This window comes from Myotis brandtii, unplaced genomic scaffold (genome assembly GCF_000412655.1).
Source record: "Myotis brandtii unplaced genomic scaffold, ASM41265v1 scaffold915, whole genome shotgun sequence".
Taxonomy (NCBI): Eukaryota; Metazoa; Chordata; class Mammalia; order Chiroptera; family Vespertilionidae; genus Myotis; species Myotis brandtii.
The window spans coordinates 2,782,393-2,800,470 of record NW_005371769.1 but is presented as its reverse complement, the minus strand read 5'-3'; the positions used below and the strand labels follow the sequence as shown (position 1 = coordinate 2,800,470).

At 48.4% G+C, this 18,078-nt stretch overlaps 1 protein-coding gene across 1 annotated transcript in view; it reads left to right on the top strand.

Annotated features, from left to right (window-relative positions):
- The first annotated feature begins 2,633 nt into the window (after positions 1-2,633).
- Positions 2,634-18,078, top strand: part of CDH26 (cadherin 26) — a 35,173-nt gene continuing 19,728 nt past the window's right edge. Inside the window, exons 1-5 of the mRNA XM_014532777.1 lie at positions 2,634-2,699; positions 7,920-7,976; positions 9,189-9,293; positions 11,569-11,730; positions 17,326-17,473. Of these exons, the coding sequence (XP_014388263.1) occupies positions 2,634-2,699; positions 7,920-7,976; positions 9,189-9,293; positions 11,569-11,730; positions 17,326-17,473 (538 nt within the window). The remainder of the gene's footprint in view (positions 2,700-7,919; positions 7,977-9,188; positions 9,294-11,568; positions 11,731-17,325; positions 17,474-18,078) is intronic.

The following is an 18,078-nucleotide window of genomic DNA, read 5'->3' as shown; positions in this document are numbered from 1 at the left end:
CCCCTGCCCTCCAGGCCCTGCCCCAGGTGGCGGTGGGAGAAGGGAGGCTGGGATCGGGCTCCATGCAGGTTTGGGGTACAGGATCCGTGCTGCCATATTTGGGGGAGTCCCGAGGAGTCTGGTGTGTTTCTTTTTAGGCCGTCGTGACTTGAATGCTTCTTCATTCTAAGGCCCCTACCTTCCAGGAAACGTTTTCCCCTGAAAAGATGGCAAATGAACCTGTTCCCGTTGTGTTGACTAACAGCCGTGAAAAATAAAGTCAGCGAGTCCCCGCTGTTTGGGAGGACCTTGGTCAACATGGATATTCAGGACAAAACTCACCCTTCCTCAGCCCGACACGTTTACCATCATAAAAAACACAGAGACCTTGCGGTCGGCCGGGCACCCCTTGCCAGCCAAGCTGAGAATGCGAGTCTGGACGCGTCTCCCAGCAGCGCGTCTCCACCATCAGCTCACCCTGAGCCGGGCGCCGCCACCTGGTGGCCGCAGCGCATTACTGCACCTCTGCCGGCCGACCAGAGGCAGCCTCATCGGAATCGCAGGTTCCTGGCAGAAAGGGAACCCTGGCCTCCTCCCAGCTCACTCTCATCTGAGACGTGGGGCGGGGGAAGCCAGAGTCACCTGCAGGGGGGTCACAGTCCAAATGAGAGGGATGCTTGTGGGAAACTGCTTCTTGCTCAGTTATTTTTAACTGTTTGAGGATGTTGAAAATTTGGTGGGTTTTTTTGTTTGTTATTTTTCTTGTTAATCCTCACCCGAGGATCTTTTCCCATTGATCTTTAGAGAGAGTGGAAGAGAGAGGGAGAGACACACAGAGAGAAACATCGATGTGAGAGAGACACATTGATTGGCTGCCTCCTGCACACGCCCGACCTGGGCTGGGGATGGAGCCTGCAACCAAGGTAATTGCCCTTGACCAGAATCAAACCCGGGACCCTTCAGTCTGTGGGCCGATGCTTTAACAACTGAGAAAAACAGGTCAGGGCGATTTGGTGGTTTTTAAAAATTATTATTTTAAAAATTTTTATTTGTTCAGAGAGGAAGGGAGAGGGAGAGAGAGATAGTAACATGATATGAGAGAATCATTGATTGGCTGCCTCCTGCATGCCCCACACTGGGGATTGAACCTGAAACCCGGGCATGTAGCCTGACTGGGAATCGAACCCTGACCTTCTGGTTCATAGGTTGACACTTAACCACTGAGCAACACCGGCCCGGCTTGGTTGTATTTAATATACCAATTTCTTTCCACTTATAGCAAATGTACAAGTGGAACCCTTCACTAGCATTCCCCAGTGTCCCCATCTCTGGAGTTAACACACAGTCTCTCTTGCTCAGTATTACCATCCTCACCATTGTATTCCCCCATAAACATTCAACATGGCTTAGCTTGCCTGATCTATACATTCTACATCGGTGATTCTCAATCAAGTTTTCTAATAAACTACCATGGAATAAAAATATACACTTTTAAAATAAGCAGAAAGTCATAAATTCAGTAATTATTCGTCTGTTTCTCTTTATGCATAGGAAATATTCACAGACCTTAAAATGGCATTGGTTACTCTTTTCAATAATAAGCTATTAATTTGGACTAAGATAATAAACTATTCAAATTGCAGTGTTTGGCAGCACCTCACAGAGGTAAGGATGTACAGTAGGAGAATTTACCTCCTGTTTCACCTGCTCAAGAACTGTTTGCTATTTTAAATGAAACCAGGTGATAACAGGGTGATATGCTCAGAGAATCAGGGTGAATGGACCTCAGATTTTCTTTCAAGCTTGGCCACTGCAGTCTTAAGTAGCGATGCAGTAGAATTCCCGACTCTCCTGTTTTCCAGAATCCCATGCAAGACGCAAGGGCTCACCCTCCCACAGGGAGTCTCTCTCCCATCTCTCCTCCCTCAGTCTTTAATACCAAACTCCGAAAGGCAGATCCCTCTAAGCTTAAAAAAGATTTTGGTAGAAAATGCATGTAAACCTCAGAGCCCTGAGACATGGTTAGGATGAAGCTGGTTAGTGCTTCAGGAAAGAAAAATATTTCTTTCTCTCTCTCTCTCTCTCTCTCTCTCTCTCTCTCTCTCTCTCTCTTTCTCTTTCCTTCTCTTGTCCTTTCTCTTTTTTCTTCTCCTCTAAATAAAGTTATTCTTTCTTGAAGTTTTTTTCTAGTTCTTTTGTTACAAAGGAGAGGGGCTATAGGAATTAGTCTTAAAAATATCCCGCTATAAGAAAGAGGTCAATTGTGGGGCATTGACTAGGAAACTTAACACTAACAAAGAAACAAATGCCCCCGTTCCCAGGTTTCAGTTTCTCTGACTGAGTCCAGGGCAGTGTTGGCCTGTGGCATGTGGCCATGGCAATTCTTTCTCCTCCACACCCTTCCTAGGAAATCTGCTAGTTGCTAGTGAGGTCAAGGCTCAGCCAGCCCCTCCCTGATACAACAAGAGTGGCCAGGGACCAGGAGGGGAGGGCTGAGATGCCTGAGATGAGGGAGTGTCTGGGACCAAGTGACCCAGTGACTGGGGAGAAAGCCCTGCTGGGAGGACCATACCTGGCTGGGTGAGACCACAGCCCAGGAGGACTTGCTACCACCATCAGGCTCAGGCTCCGGCATCTCGGCATCCCCTGTTGCCATGAGTTCCAGGGCCCCTACCTCCCTGCTGCTCCTCCAGCTGCTGCTGTCGCTGCTGCTGCTACAGGTGAGTGGCTGGGACCCGCAGGCGCCTGCTAGGATCTCTGTGCTGGGTCAGGGACCAGCCTGGGTGTGAGCTGGCGAGGCGGGCAGGAGCGGGCTGCAGAGATCTAGCCGGGCTCAGGTCATGATCTGTTTGAAGGATGGTGGGCCAGGCTAAGGGGGCTCCATTCAAAACTGGGTTGTACTGCACACACCACTTTATTTACGTTTATATCAACACAAAAGTTTTCCAACGATGCTTCTGTTCACGCTTTACTCGAGACGGCGACCATCTCAACTGTGTAGGTTGTTAAAGAACAAAAGTCAAATGGGCACATTTTAAAGGTCTTAGTGGTTTTATGGAGCAATTCCTGGACCGGCAGCACCCGTCTCCCAGGAGCTCCGGGGAGCTGAGCAGAAGGAAGGACTGTTACAGGCAGGGGAGCGGCAGGGGAGTTATGCTGGCAAAGGGCTGACTGAGGCAAGGCTCCTTCCTCTAGGGGCCGGGCACCGGCAGGCAGCGGCCTCAGGGTTCGGACCAGCATGTGAGGGTCCACTCCTGGGAGAGGCTGTAAGGAAGTGTTGCAGGTGTTACGGTATTGAGTCTTCGTTTGGTGATGTAGGACTGAGCACAGATGACTCCATTCTGGGCCTGTTGTCTCTTGTTTGAGTGTGACAATTTGAGCAAACCGCAGGGAGTGGAGGTAACCACCCCCCTCCCATTACCACTGCTCAAATGAAAATAAATACAAATGGTGCAATACAAATTGTGGGATGAACATCGGGCAAGCAGGCTGTTCCATTTGTACCTAGTGGGTGGGTTAGCGCTGCACAGGCCTGCTGGGGGGTGATTTGCTTACTCTGCTTTCTGTAGAGGGAGGAAGAGTGACCAGGCTACTGCTGTTGAATTCTCCCTTAAGACACCGACGGAGGGCAGGCAGCCACGCAGTCATCGGGGGCGAAGATTGTGGGGCTGGACAGGGTTGCTCCCCGTCCTTACCTGGCTCATCCACGACTGGCTGCAGAACTGGGTTAATTACTTGACCTTGGTCCTCACCTTGGCCTAGATTGGACTCTTCCAGGGAGCTGTAAAACTCCCAGTGCCATCCTCAGTAAGAGCTGATATGGGGGTGTGGCCTGGGTATCAGCGAGGGTTTTTTTTTTTTTTTTAAGTTAATCAGTTATACCTTTGCACATTGTCCATTGTGGAAAATCCCAAGATACAATGATTCTTTTTTTTTTTTTAAATATATTTTATTGATTTTTTACAGAGAGGAAGGGAGAGAGATAGAGAGTTAGAAACATCGATGGGAGAGAAACATCGATCAGCTGCCTCCTGCACATCTCCCACTGGGGATGTGCCCGCAACCCAGGTACATGCCCTTGACCGGAATCGAACCTGGGACCTTTCAGTCCGCAGGCTGACGCCCTATCCACTGAGCCAAACCGGTTTCGGCTCAGCGAGGGTTTGAATGTAACCTTGTTCAGCCTCATCTTCTTCACCTTGAAAAGGGAGATGTTATCAGAATTTGCCGGACCTGAGGCTGTGGGAGTGAATGAGGAAACGCACAGAAGGGCAGGGCCCAGTGCTGGCTCAGCCATGCAGTGCCCGTATGTCTCCATCTCTGCTTTCCTAGCCACAGGGGCACGGCCGGTGACATTCATTCCGTATCTGTGCCACAGCTACTTATTGGATACTTGCTCTGGAAGCACTGGGATGTAACTGTAAATGAAACGGGAAAAGCCGCTCTCTGGCACTCACCCTCCAGTGGAACTGGACTTGAAAGGGCTGCCTTGTTTGGCATAAGCTGCGTGGCGTTGGGAGAATTCTCTTGGCCGCTTTTTGCCATGCGAGTTGTGAGTGCTCTTGCCGAAACTGCGCTAGGCCACCGTTGCTTTCCTCTGCCCGCTCTGATCTCCACATTGGGAACTGGAACCCACTTAGCAGAGAGCTGCCCGTCTGCAACCATTTTCCCTGGAAGCCCCACACCCTGGCCCTGTCGATCCGGCAGGAAGCGAGGGCCGCAGCTGTGGCTCCCGGTCAGGTCTGCATTGCACTCGGGAGGCTCCTGAGAACAAAACCGAGGGCTTCTGCTTGTAAACACACTTCTCAGTTTATAAAAAAAAAAAGTAAACCAATTACATGTCAATATAAAGTACATATTTTATGAAACATAACCCTATTTTAAAAAATTCCATCTAGTTTGAGTAGTGGCCCTGTTTCCCATTTTTGCAAATCTCTTGAATGTCCGGCTTAGGAGCAGATGACGGGCTCTCCTGACTCTGCATTTGGCCTCGGGAAATATGGCTGATGAGAGCACGTGAAGAAGTCCTGGCTCACTCAGATATGTACCTGCGAAGGGAAGAACGTTTAATAGCCTTGAACTTGACAAGTTTTGTGGTTTTTGGTTTTTTTTTTAGTTTTTTTACAATTGATCTTTAGAGAGAGAAGAAGGGGGGGGAGAGAGAGAGAGAGAGAGAGGGAGAGAGAAACATTGTTGAAAGAGAAACATCAATCGGCTGCCTCCTGCATGCCGCTGCCTGGGGTTCGAGCCTGCAACCCAACCCCAGGCACGTGCCCTGACCGGGAATCAAACCGTGACCTGCAGGTGCACAGGATGATGCCCAGCCCACTGAGCCGCACGGGCCAGCGACAGCGGTTTCTTTCCCCTCGCTGCAATGGGACATGAATGCATCTGAATCACTGACTGTGACAGTGACACCAGTGGCCTCTTAACTCTGGATGACTGCCCTGGCAGGGTTTTGGAACATGATGTGTCCATCACTAGGAAACTCTTGGCTACTGAATCAGGCAGATCTTCCAAAGGTGGACATAATACATTCCACAAGGTTAACAAAATCACTCGCTGCCCTGGCCAGGTAGCTCAGTTGGTTAGAGTGTTATCCCGATATGCCAAGGTTGTGGGTTCGATCCCTGGTCAGGGCACATACAAGATGCAACCAGTGAGTGCATAAATAAGTGGAACAACAAAGCGATGTTTTTCTCTCTCTCCCTTCCTCTCTCTGCCTCAAATCAATTAAAAATCACATTTATTAATGTCTCCATGGATATATCAGAAACACTGTTAAGTATGGGGTGAGCTGTCAAGTTCATAGTAGCAGACACATGTTTTCCAAAATCCTATTTTTTCCTTGAAAGCTTACATTTTATTATTAGCAACATGATACTGCCCATTGTTTTTCTTTAGTGACGGGCTCAGTCTGCTCCCTGCCTACCAGACACCCACTTGAACAGCCACAGCTCCTCATTCTGTCAAGTAAGCTGCTGTTCCACAGACACAGTGGCCTCATCAGCCACACTAACCATCACCCTGGTCTGCCCCCTGACACAGTCCACATTCACGGGAAGAGTCCTGCTTTGTGCAAACTTCTCACCTGAAACTGGGTGCTTATAAGATGTCCACTCCAGAGCTGCAATGCAATAAGTTATAATTTTCCCAGCTCAATTGTTTCTCTAGTGATTTCAATAATTAAGTGAATGCACCAATGGCTTTATTCCTCAACGGCACTGGAATTCTTTTCCATCTGTCTGTCTCTTTCCTGCCCTGCATGGGGATGGAGAATTCACAACAGCTAGCGGAGTCTGGGGCCTTTGCCTTCCCTGGGGCTGAGGCTCCAGCAGTTTCCACAGACGCGTCCTTGTGCCCTCAGTGCCAACATCACGCAGTACAGCACGCAAGCACCCAGTACGTTCTGAGTGGTTGGCCTGAGGCCTCTGATAAGACAGCCGGTGGGCGATCCTTTGGAAACGGCTGCTCCAGAGGATGTGGATGTTTATCGCCACGGCTGTTTTTTGGTAACAACAACTGGAAATAACCTAAATGTCCAGGAGAACAGATGAACAACTCGCCCCATGTTCACTAGGGGACTGCTGTACAGCAGTGAAAATGGATGACCTGGAACTAGAGGTGTCAGCACACACATGCACAGACATACACACACACAGGCACACACACACACATGATTATACATGCACACACACACATATAATGCACACACATGCATACATATGAACATGCCTGCACACACACATGCACATACACCCACATGCATACACACTCACACATACATGCACACATATGTTTAGTGTTGTTTTTGACAGACACTGCAGAGATGTCTCATGTTCAACAGTTTTACTGTATACATGTGTTTTTCTTGAGGGAATGGATAATATATAATCCCCAATGTAAATCATTATGTAAACATAAAGTACCAAGTTCTATTATTTTATTGTTAACTAGAGGCCCGGTGCATGAAAATTCATGCACTGGAGGGAGGGTTCCTCAGCCCGGCCTGTCCCCATCACAATCCAGGAGCCTCAGGGGTGGGAAGTGACCCTGCGATCAGGGGAAGGAGACACCCCATCACACCTCTGCTGCTGCCATTGCCGGCAGCACAAGCCTCAGCCGGCCCTCGTTACCTGAGCCTCGGGCCAGCCCTGGTTGCCTGAACCTCTGGCGGCACTGGATGGCTGGGGGGCTGAGGGGACTGGGGTTCTGGAGGCAGGTGTGTGGAGCAGTCAGGCCAGCCTGGGGGTGGGCCCGGCCTTGCTGCACACCTGCCATCCCGGAGGAGCTGAGGGGACTGGGCACCGCCATCTTGTGGCTGTAGGCGCCGCCATCTTTGAGGGTGGGACAGTCAATTAGCATATCCCCTCCTTATTGACTAGGACTATAGGCCCAATGCATGAAATTTGTGCAAGAGCAGGCCTTCTTTCCCCCAGGCTGCCAGCACCAGTTTCTCTCTGGCACCTGGGACCTGGGCCTCGCAGCCCCAGCTTCATCTGGAAGGTCATCCAGTCTAATTAGCATATTCTGCTTTTATTATTATAGATTGTAAGATAAAGTCCAAAAAGAAGGGGAAAAAAGAGGGAAAAAAACCCAGAAAAAACCCCCCGGGAGTCCCACCGCCCATTAACGCTTGGTGTATTGTACACGTGCACATGTGAGTACACCTGCCCAGCCTCAGCACACAATGTGGCCCCTTTGTTCATTTCATGGCTGTACATGTCCCCAGCGTTGGTGACAGGAGGGCAGAAGTCTTTGGTCAGTTCTCCTGTAATTACATAAGGAAGGTGGTAATTATAAATTGAGATGTCATGAGCAAGAAATTATATTTATCAACTAAAAGCAGTTATTTCCCCCCCTACTTCTTCATGATTTGCCTTTCTACCTGATTCTGATAAGTATGCTCCCTACTAATCAATGTCATTTTCATTTCTAAGGTCAGCCTCATCAACAGCCTCCGACAAGAAACCAAGGACCTGGCTAAGCAAACGCAGGTGGGCCTGGAAGTCAGCGCCATTACTGACCCCAACAGGCTCCCCTGGGCTGGGAGGCGGCGCAGTTTGCGCTGCTGGTGCCCAAGAGCTGTTTGGTTGGAAGAAATGAGTTCGTAACTCGGTGTGGGCTTTCAGAATCGGAGGGACTGCCAAAGGGTCTCAGATGGGGCCTTGATGTCTAATTAGAATATGAGCAAGCTGTGAGCATCAGATATCAGCAGGGGCGATCCACGCCATCTTCTCTGTGGAATGTACACAGAGGGGACTGAATGTTCCCAGCATGCGCATGGCACACAGGCTGCAGACAGGCGCTCACCCCGATGCTCAGGCCACCTCAGGATCATGTCCCTCCTCTTATTCTCATGATCAACTCACTTTCTTATGAGGTCTTTTTTTTAAAGTACATTTTTCTGGCCCTGGACAATTTTACACAGTGATTAGAGCGTTTGGCCCAGGTTTGATTCCTGGTCAAGGGCACGTACGTACCTCGGTTGCAAGCTGGATCCCTGGCCTCGCAGGGGCACATTGGGAGGCAACCAATCGATGTGTCTCTCCCACCTCAATGTTTCTCTCTCTCTCTCACTCCTGCTACCCTTCCACTCTAAAAGCAATGGAAAAATATCCTTGAGTGAGGATTTTTAAAAAGTACATTTTTCTGGATAAAAATTAATGTGGCAATAAACTAGGTTCATGTGTCATAAGTAGACAGTAACTGTAAAATATATAGGTAATACAAACAAAACCGCAATGTTAAGTTCTACCTGTATTCTCTTGCCTGAGAAGTCTCCGACCCTAATGCTGCACCTATGTCTTGCTCTCTCTGGGTTACCAGGGGGATCAGAAGAGAGAGAGGTGGTGAAGACCCATCAGCTCTGGAAGGAGGCTTCCGCCTCAGTGATTTCAGACAGAGCGGGAGCAACGTTCCCGCTCATTCTGTTTGCGTGTCTGCCACAGGCCAGGTGTAGGCACACAATAGGCAGTGGTCTCCCAGGCTTTGTCTCTGTGGCCCCTAAAATGACCTCATGGACCCTGGGAGTCACTGGTGGCCGTGCCTTGCAGTTTAGGAAGGACTCCGAGGTTGGTAAGAGAACAGGTGTGTTTCATTTCTAAGCATCAGAGGCTGTTGTGAGGATGAGGAAGGATGTGGGGAGGGCCAGCCAGCACCTGCCCGCATCACTGCCTTGCTCCTAAGCACTGTCACTGCGTCTCCAGGTGGAGAGCCACCGGCCTCTACGGCGATACAAGAGGAGATGGGTTGTCACCACCTTGGAGCTGCAGGAGGAAGACACTGGACCCTTTCCCAAATTCGTTGGAGAGGTAAGGCAGCTGCTCCTCCTCTGGGAAAGGCCACATTGGCCCCCAATCAGCAGGCCCCAGGCAGGAGGATGACGTCCTGGCGGCCAGGTGGCCGTGAGGTGGGGGTGGGGGGGTGGTGCTCAGAGAGACCCTGGACTGTGCTCCCCATGTCTGCCTCTGCCTGAGTGGTGACTTCTCCACGGGAGTGTCGCCGAGAAAGTTGGGGTCACATATGTCAATGGGCTGGGTAATTCCAGTCTGCAGGCCTGATTTATTTAACCCATGTGGAGTCTTTTTTAAAAATTCATTATCCTATATAATAGAGAGCTAATATGCAAATGGTTGTTGTGCCCTCGCGCCCTTGCGCCCTCGCACCCTTGTGCTGGTATCAGGGGACATGAGGCCACGCCCCTTGTCCCTGTGCCAGGCCGGGGGACCTGAGGCTGTGCCTCCAACCCTGTGGGGTTTGACAGGAGTGGGGCTGGCTGGGTCTGGGTCTCATGCGATTTTGAGGTGCATGTGGCTGGGCAGGGACTTGACTCTGGGTCCCACAGTGCACCCCAGACTCTGACAGGAGAGAGATTTTCATATACATTTTACTAATTTTCTTTCATCTCTGACACTTCTATTATAAAGAAAGGGCAAAAAGCAATATTAAAGTATTTTCTCTAATTAATTCCCTTTTAATGTTCATGAATTTCATGCACCGGGCCACTAGTTTAAAAATAAGGAGATTGTGGTTACCAGAAGCTGGGGGGGTGGGGGTAAAGTGAGATTAAAATAAAAAAGAAAATTAGAACTGTGGGTGCCAGGGTGGGAGGGTGTCACGGGAGAGTGTTTAATTGGGACAGTCACTTTTGCAAGATGAAAATGTTCTGGAGATGATGGTGCTGACGGCAGCACAATGACACGATTGTTCTTAACATCATTGAACTGCGCACTGAAAAACAGTTAAGAGAGTAAATTTATGTTGTTATTTTAGCACAATAAAAACATTAGAAAAAATAGGGAGACTGTATTAAAGGTTCTGTCTTCTAGAAGCTTTTTAAAAATTGTAAAACCTGACCACATGGAGCCATTCTCACATGGCAACAATTAGATGGGGTTTGAGGTACTCAGAATGCCACAGTCCCCACCACTCCCTACTGTCTCCCTCACTCTGAGGTTGAGGATCAACTGAGGCACCAAAGAAGACATCCAGTGCTGTCAGAATGCCAGAATTCTTACACATGGCCCGGGCTGTGCATTCCACCACCTTCCTGGCTGTGATGGGCTTCTGAGTTACACAGAGTGCTTGAGTCCCCTGTGCCTGATTCCTAGCAAAAAGTTAAGAATAACTCATTTTCACAGTGTTTATAAAAACAGGCCCTGATCGGTTTGGCTCAGTGGATAGAGCGTTGGCCTGCGGACTGAGGGGTCTCGGGTTCGATTCCGGTCAAGGGCATGTACCTTGGTTGCAGGCACATCCCCAGTGGGAGGTGTGCAGGAGGCAGCTGATCGATGTTTCTCTCTTATCGATGTTTCAAACTCTCTATCCCTCTCCCTTCTTCTCTGTAAAAAATCAATAAAATATATTTTAAAAAAATAAAATAAAAAATAAAAACAGCATATGCCTACTATAAAAAACCTACAGGATGTTTTCAAGGCCTACAGGGAGTTTTCAAGGCCCAATGGTTAAAAGTGTAGACTCCCAGGGGTTGGAGCACATGTTCCAGACGTACCACACGCTCCCTCTATTAGGGACCCTCGTTGCTTCCTCATCAATGACCTGCTTCCGTTAAGGGCTGTTCTACAGTAGGTCAGGACGAGTGAGGCATACAGTGCGCGGGCTCACTCTGAGCTCTCCTAACTGTCAGCTGTGTGGCTATTACTTGTCTTTCCCTGGTCGGACAACTGAAATTCACAAACGGGTATGCATGTTTTCAGATACTTCCCTACAATTTCACCACGGGAATCTGTGTTAGCAGAATGGGTCACACTCTGCTTGCTCTTCCGCGTGCAGCTTCTGCCTAACCCTGGGTCACACCCATTTCTGGGGAGGAGCATGGACGTCCAGGTCACATGATTCTTTCCATGTGGTTGCACATTGATGTTGCTGGTGACTTCTCACTATTAACAGTCAACTTGTTCCTTGTTCCTGCACCTTTGCTGATCCGCTTATTTCTTTAGGACAAGCGCTCCCATGCACTCTTGCTGGGTCTGGTTCTTCACCGGTGCCTCTGAGTCTCGGCCTTGGTAAATGACATGCCAAGTGGGTTATGCTCATTCTGTTTTTCTTAATTTTTCCTCCTTCCAGCTGTTCAACAATATGTCAGTTAACATGGCACTGATGTATTTAATCAGTGGACCAGGTGTGGATAGATATCCGGAGATTGGCTTGTTTTCTATAGAAGATCATGAGAATGGAAAAGTCTATGTTCACCGCCCTGTTGACCGAGAAACGACGCCATCTTTTAAGGTACCTAAAATTCGATACTGTAAATCTCTGGCTGGAATTGTGTACGTGGTAGCATTATCTGAGCTGTGTGTCAGGTTATGGGAGGTGGATGTGTTATTATGCATCTCAGAGAGCTTTAAAAGTGTGCATGGGACCCAGAGGTGAATGTTGTAATCTTTAGTCTGGACATTGGCTTTGTAACGATTTCTGTGTCTATGTGAACTGCTACCCTTCTGCCTTTTACTGACCAGTATCCCAACAGATCAGGATTTCACAGCATTAAATGAGCAAATTTATCCTCTGAAGAGTCACAGTTGAAATCTATGGAGAGAGGTATAGACAGACCCCTGGGTTGCCTAATAACTGATGAGTGAGCAGCTGCACACCCGGCGACAGTTTCTTAGTGGGAATCCAGGTCCTCTACCTGACCGGCTATACGTTAACTCCTTCGGGGTGGGAAGGTGTTAACATCAGAGAGAAGGGATGTAAGTAGCTTTTCTTCAGTGACCTCAACATTTTTATATACATAAGAAAATATATTCCCTTAACTCACTGACAGGTTCTGCATCTCTAACTTATAAAGAGGCAGAAAGTATCTCCAAATTCTGAAAGACATGCAAAGACGACTCCATACAAACCCTGTCCCATCCACATAAACCCTGTCCCATCCACATAAACCCTGTCCCATCCACAGAACCTGCAGAGTCTGGTAAGAGAAGGAAAACAGAGGTCATGGGGGACCCTGGGATGGTGCGTTCTGGTCTTTAATGAGTGCAGATCACCCAGGGGGCTGGTTAAATGCAGATGCTGGGCCAGTAGGCTCTCTCCAGGAGATGTGTCTAGACCAGCCGTGGGCAAACTACGGCCCGCGGGCCAGATCCGGCCCGTTTGAAATGAATAAAACTAAAAAAAAAAAAAAGACCGTACCCTTTTATGTAATGATGTTTACTTTGAATTTATATTAGTTCACACAAACACTCCATCCATGCTTTTGTTCCGGCCCTCCGGTCCAGTTTAAGAACCCATTGTGGCCCTCGAGTCAAAAAGTTTGCCCACCCCTGGTCTAGACGCTGAGGACGGAGGACCTAGAACATGACAATCACAATGACCTGTGCAAGGGCAGAGCAAACATTTAGTGCCCGTGGTTTTTCTTTTCTGGGTGTTGTTTGCTTTTAACATCTTCAGTGAAGTCTTAAGGGTTGTTTTCTGAAACTTGAGGTCCAGATGGAAAAGCTTGGCATGTCGTAGATGGGTCCCAGGCACCATTTATGTCAGAAAGGGAAAATGTGGGGACACGAAAGACATCCCCATGGTTCTTCCCATCGAGATTTCCAGGCCCTGTGCTTGCACCTTCCCGGCTTCATCAAACCCATTTACCCATCCCCAAAGCACTGCTCACAGGTGTCCTTTCACAGGGATGTCTGCAACAGTTGGCTAGTCAGTCCTCTTATTTGACTGCAAACCTGCAGGAAGGAAGATACAGGTGGGATCTCTGAGGTGTGCCCCCCCCCTCCCCCCGCCCCATGGCTCTCTGTCACATTACTCTGGTTTTTCTCCCCAATTCTATGCATTCCATGAATGTGTACTTCTGTGTTTGAGTGCCTTTTGAAGGTCAATCTCCATTTGAATGTAGGTTCTAAGAGCGGTGAGAGCCTGTCTTGTTCATTGCCATGACCCCAGCACCAAGAAGAGGGCCCTGTACATAGTAGGTCCTCAATTAATCATGTTGGATGAATAAATGCACACAGAAAAATGTAGGCTCTGCCTTCCAGGGTGTTGTGGGTTGAACTGTGTCTTCCAAAAAGATGGGTTCAGGTCCTGACCCCTGGTACTGTAAATGTTAGCTTACTTAGATATAGATTCTTCATAGATGTAAACAAATAAAGGCGAGGTCATTCTGGGTTTACTGCTGTGTGTGGGTCCTAACCCAGTGACTGGCATCCTCATGAGAGGAGGGAGATTTGGACTCAGAGAACGACACGGGGAAAGGCCATGTAAAGCTTGGCACAGAGACTGCAGTGATGCATCTGTAGACCAAGGACTGCTGGCAACCACCACAAACTGGGAGACAGATTCTCCCTCAGAGCCTCCAGCAGGAACCAGCCCTGCACACACCTCAATTCGGTTTTGTGAAAGATTGAGTTTTTGTTGTAAGCCACGCAGTTTGTAGTCCGTTGTTCCAGCAGTCATAGGACATGAACACACTGGGGTTAGAAGATGTGACGTGACTGACAAGGAAGATGCCAACCTTCAGAAGTGGGACAGATGAGAGACTTCCGGTCAAGGTGGCAGCGTCCATAAACGCAGTACTCACACATTCCCACAACCACATAAAAATTACAACTAAAGCACAGAACAACCATCATTCAGAACTGCCTGAAATTTGGCTTAACAGAAATCCTACAACGAGAGAATTAAAGAAGAAAGCATAATGAGACTGGTAGGAAGGACAGAGGTGCAGAACAGCCTGGCCCAACACCCACCTATGTTGTTTTCTTAATTGGGAGGGATATCTTGTCTGCAAAGGTTTACGTGAGGAGCACGGGGTCCCAGCCCCATACCAGGCCCCTCCGCCCAGGCATTCAGTGCCGGGAAGAGAAGTTCCTGTAACTTAGGTGGGAATTGTGGCTGAGTGACACAGAGGCTACTGAAGTCCCAGTTGTTCCTCTTAAAGGGCCAGCACAGAGACTTACTTGGACTCACTCCCTCTGAGCTCCAGCAGCTTGAAAGGAACCAGGGATATATGGGGAGGAATTAAATTGTCTGGCATAAGAGCAAAGAACTAAGAGGCAGCTTTCTCCCAGACAAAAATGCTGGCAGGGGTCACTGTTCCTATGCTGAGACCTCCCACACCACAGTGCTGACTGGCGGGCACCATGTCTGAGTTTCCATCAACCTGGCCCACAGTGTGTTCCCCACCCTGGTAACTTCCTGAAGCCCTGCACCACCCAATTTGCAGCCCCACTCAAGCTGTGTGCAGTGGTCTTTCCATATGAATAGCCTGTCCAGGCTCAGGCTTTAGACTTTTCTAAAAGCTCTCAAACAAGCAGCAGCTGGCCTCAGAATGCCCTGTTCCTCTCAAGAGAAGGCCCCAGGCCCAGCACTAGCAGCAGCCTGCCTTGGTCCACAGTTTGGCCTCTCCTGGGCACCACCAAGCCCAACACAAATAGCAGCCATCTGCAGATCACTCTGTAGCTTGTGCTGGGTGGCCCAGGCAGGGCACAGGAAGTAGCTGACTTTGCAACTCCTGGGGGGCCTCAGAGCCAGGGGACCTGGTGATAAACTTTAGACCATGCCAGATTACAACCCTGCCACATCTAGGAGTGACACACTCAAGGGCCAGACTCTGTGAGCACCAAAGCCCCACTGAAGCAAGTCCTGCACCACAGGGGCAACTCCTGCTTAGCAGCTAAGCTGTACTCACAGGTTGTCCACATATCTGATTGGCCTGGGGGTCAATCCTTCCAAGTGATGCCAACAGCAAGCAAGGCTCAACTACAACAGGCCACACAGGGGTGCCCTTAGAGTGCCCAGCTCAGGTGACTGGGGAGCTGAGCCACTGGGCCCTACAGGACACCTACTACATAAGGCCACTCTATCAATTCCAGGAGACATAGCAGCTCTACCTAATACATAGAAACAAACACAGTGAAATGGCCAAAATGCAGAGACAAAGAAACCTCACAAATGAAAGAACAGAAGAAATCTGCAGAAAAAACTAAATGAAAAGGAAGCAAGCAAACTACCAATATAGAGTTCAAAACAGTTATGAGGATGACCAAGGAACTTAGTGACAACTGCAAGGAATTTAGAACATCAATGACATAAAGAAGGACCAGTCAGAAAAGAAGCATACACTAACTGAAATGAAGAATAATTTACAAGGAATCAATAGTAGAGTAGAGGATGCCAAGAATCATATCAGTGATTTGGAATATGAGGAAGCAAAAAACACCGAATCAGAACAGCAAAAATAAAAAAGAATAAAAGAAAATTAAGACAGTGGGGGACTTCAAGCGTACCAACATTCCCATCACAGAGGTGCTGGAAGGAGAAGAGAGGGAGCAAGAAGTTTAAAACCTATTTGAAAAAAAAATAATGACAGAAAGCTTCCCTTTCCTGGTGAAAGAAATAGACATACAAGTCCAGGAAGCTCAGAGAGTCTCAAACAACAGGAACCAAAAGAGGTCCACACCAAGACACATCATAATTAAAATGACAAAGGTTACCTATAAGGGAGCACCCATATGACTGTCAGTTGATTGCTCAGCAGGAACTTTGCAGGTCAGAAGGGAGTGGCAAGAAATATTCAAAGTGATGAGAAAAGCAAGGACCTATAACCAAGATTATTCTACCCAGAGAAGCTAACATTTAGATTTGAAGGTCAGATAAAGAGCTTCACAGACAAGAAAAAGCTAAAGGAGTTCATCACCACCAAACCAGTATTACAAGAAATGTTAAAGGGTCTTCTTTAAGCAGAAGAAGAAAAAAAGAAAAAGGCAATAAATACGTATCCACAATTGAATCTAAAAATTAAAATAAATGAACAAGGAATCTAATGAACAAAATAAACTGATGAATAAAATAGAACCAGAAGCATGGAAACATGGAACAGACTGAAGAATCTCAGAGGAAAGTGGGGATAGGTGGTGGGAAAAGATCCATCAAATAACTCATATGTATATATGCATAACCTATGGACATAGATAATAAGGTGGTGAAAGCCTTGGGTGGGGCAGGATCCAGGTGATGGGGGCAATGAGGGGAAGAAGGGGAGGGACATCTATAATACTCTCAACAATAAAGATTAAAAAAAAGTGGGAGAGCCAAGTGTCACGGGAGCACTATACAAACTGAGCGTTTGGGCTCAACCACCTGCCTCGGTGGAAGAATGCTGATCGTTGTCTGTCCATAATGACAGATGCTATTAAACACTAAGTAAGCCCAATGCAGTGGCAAAAAGACCTTTCTCGTGGCACTGGACAGTGAAGGAGTCACCAGAACCAGCCTCAACACTTCCCAGTTGTGTTTGGGAGGTGGCAGGATCTGGGTGTGGGATGAGGGGGCTAACTTCTTGTTAATTCTATGAACCTATGAGAAGCAGTGACACCAAGTTAGAACTTCTGTAAGATTTAAGATGGAGTTGAAAAGGGAAAAGGTCTTTTTTTTTCTGTGCAGAAATCCTATCTATTCATATCAAAACATGCTCAATTTCATAGGATGCAAATACACTAAAAAAAAAATCCATCCTTTCATATTCCTCGAAATAACTTTTTGTTGATCTTCATCCCAACAGTTATCTTGACCCACTTACGATCTCTGCATAGAAGTGATGTTATATGTGTTTGGCACATAGGATGTTTCTTCTTGCTCATTTGTGTCTAAGAGCATAGACCTTGCATGTGTAATTTAAATAGCCATACGCCAATCCAACACGTCAATGCACTATGGTTTGTTTCTCCGAGGATGGCAATCTTCCAGCTACAACACAAGGCTAATTCCACATGCAGGAATTATCCCTGATGTCTCCTTTCTCCATTGTGATTCTGGCGGTAATGTGATTAGCGTCACCAAGCCAGGGGTTCTTCCACATTAACAAGGTTCTCTGCTTCCCAGGTTTACTTCGATGTTGTGAACCGTTTGACAGGAGAGTACGTGGACAACTCCTTGATCTTCAACATCAGGATCACTGATGTGAATGACCATGCGCCCCAGTTCCCCGAGAATGAATTAAATGTCAGTGTGAGAGAGAGCCACGCAGCAGGTGTGTGTGCTGGGCTGTGGGCTGCCCTTCCTGTCCCCTGAAGGTTCTCCTGCCGACACTGGGGCACTTGCTCGCAGTTGTCTGCAGGGAGGCAGTTCACTGGCCACATCCAGAGGGCACAGGCTCTGGATCAGAGCGAATGCCTCAGGTCTTCAGCCTGTTTTTGTTGGCAATGGAATGTTGAGTCCTCTGGCAGAGTCAATATGTAAATACAAATATCCTATATAATAAAAGTCTAATATGCAATTGCCCCCTCGGGCGGTCATTCGGCCCGGAAACTGGGAGTTTGGAGACTGGGAGTTCAACTGCTTGCTATGACATCCGCTGACCACCAAGGGGTGGCACAGAACATGGTAGGTGTTGGCAAAGCGGCGCTGGCAGCGGGCAGCAGTGGAGGTGCTGCTGGCACCGATGGGCCCCAACGAGAGTGGGACCGCGGTGGGATGGTGGAGCTGGTGAGTGGGCAGTGTCAGGCCAAGGCCGGTGTGAGCGGGGCCCAATTGCCACACTGATTGCCCTGCAGATGGCGATCAGTGGTAGCGGCAGGGCCACCGCCTGGCACTGAGGGAGCCAGATGGAGGGCCTGGCCCCAATAGATTGCCCTG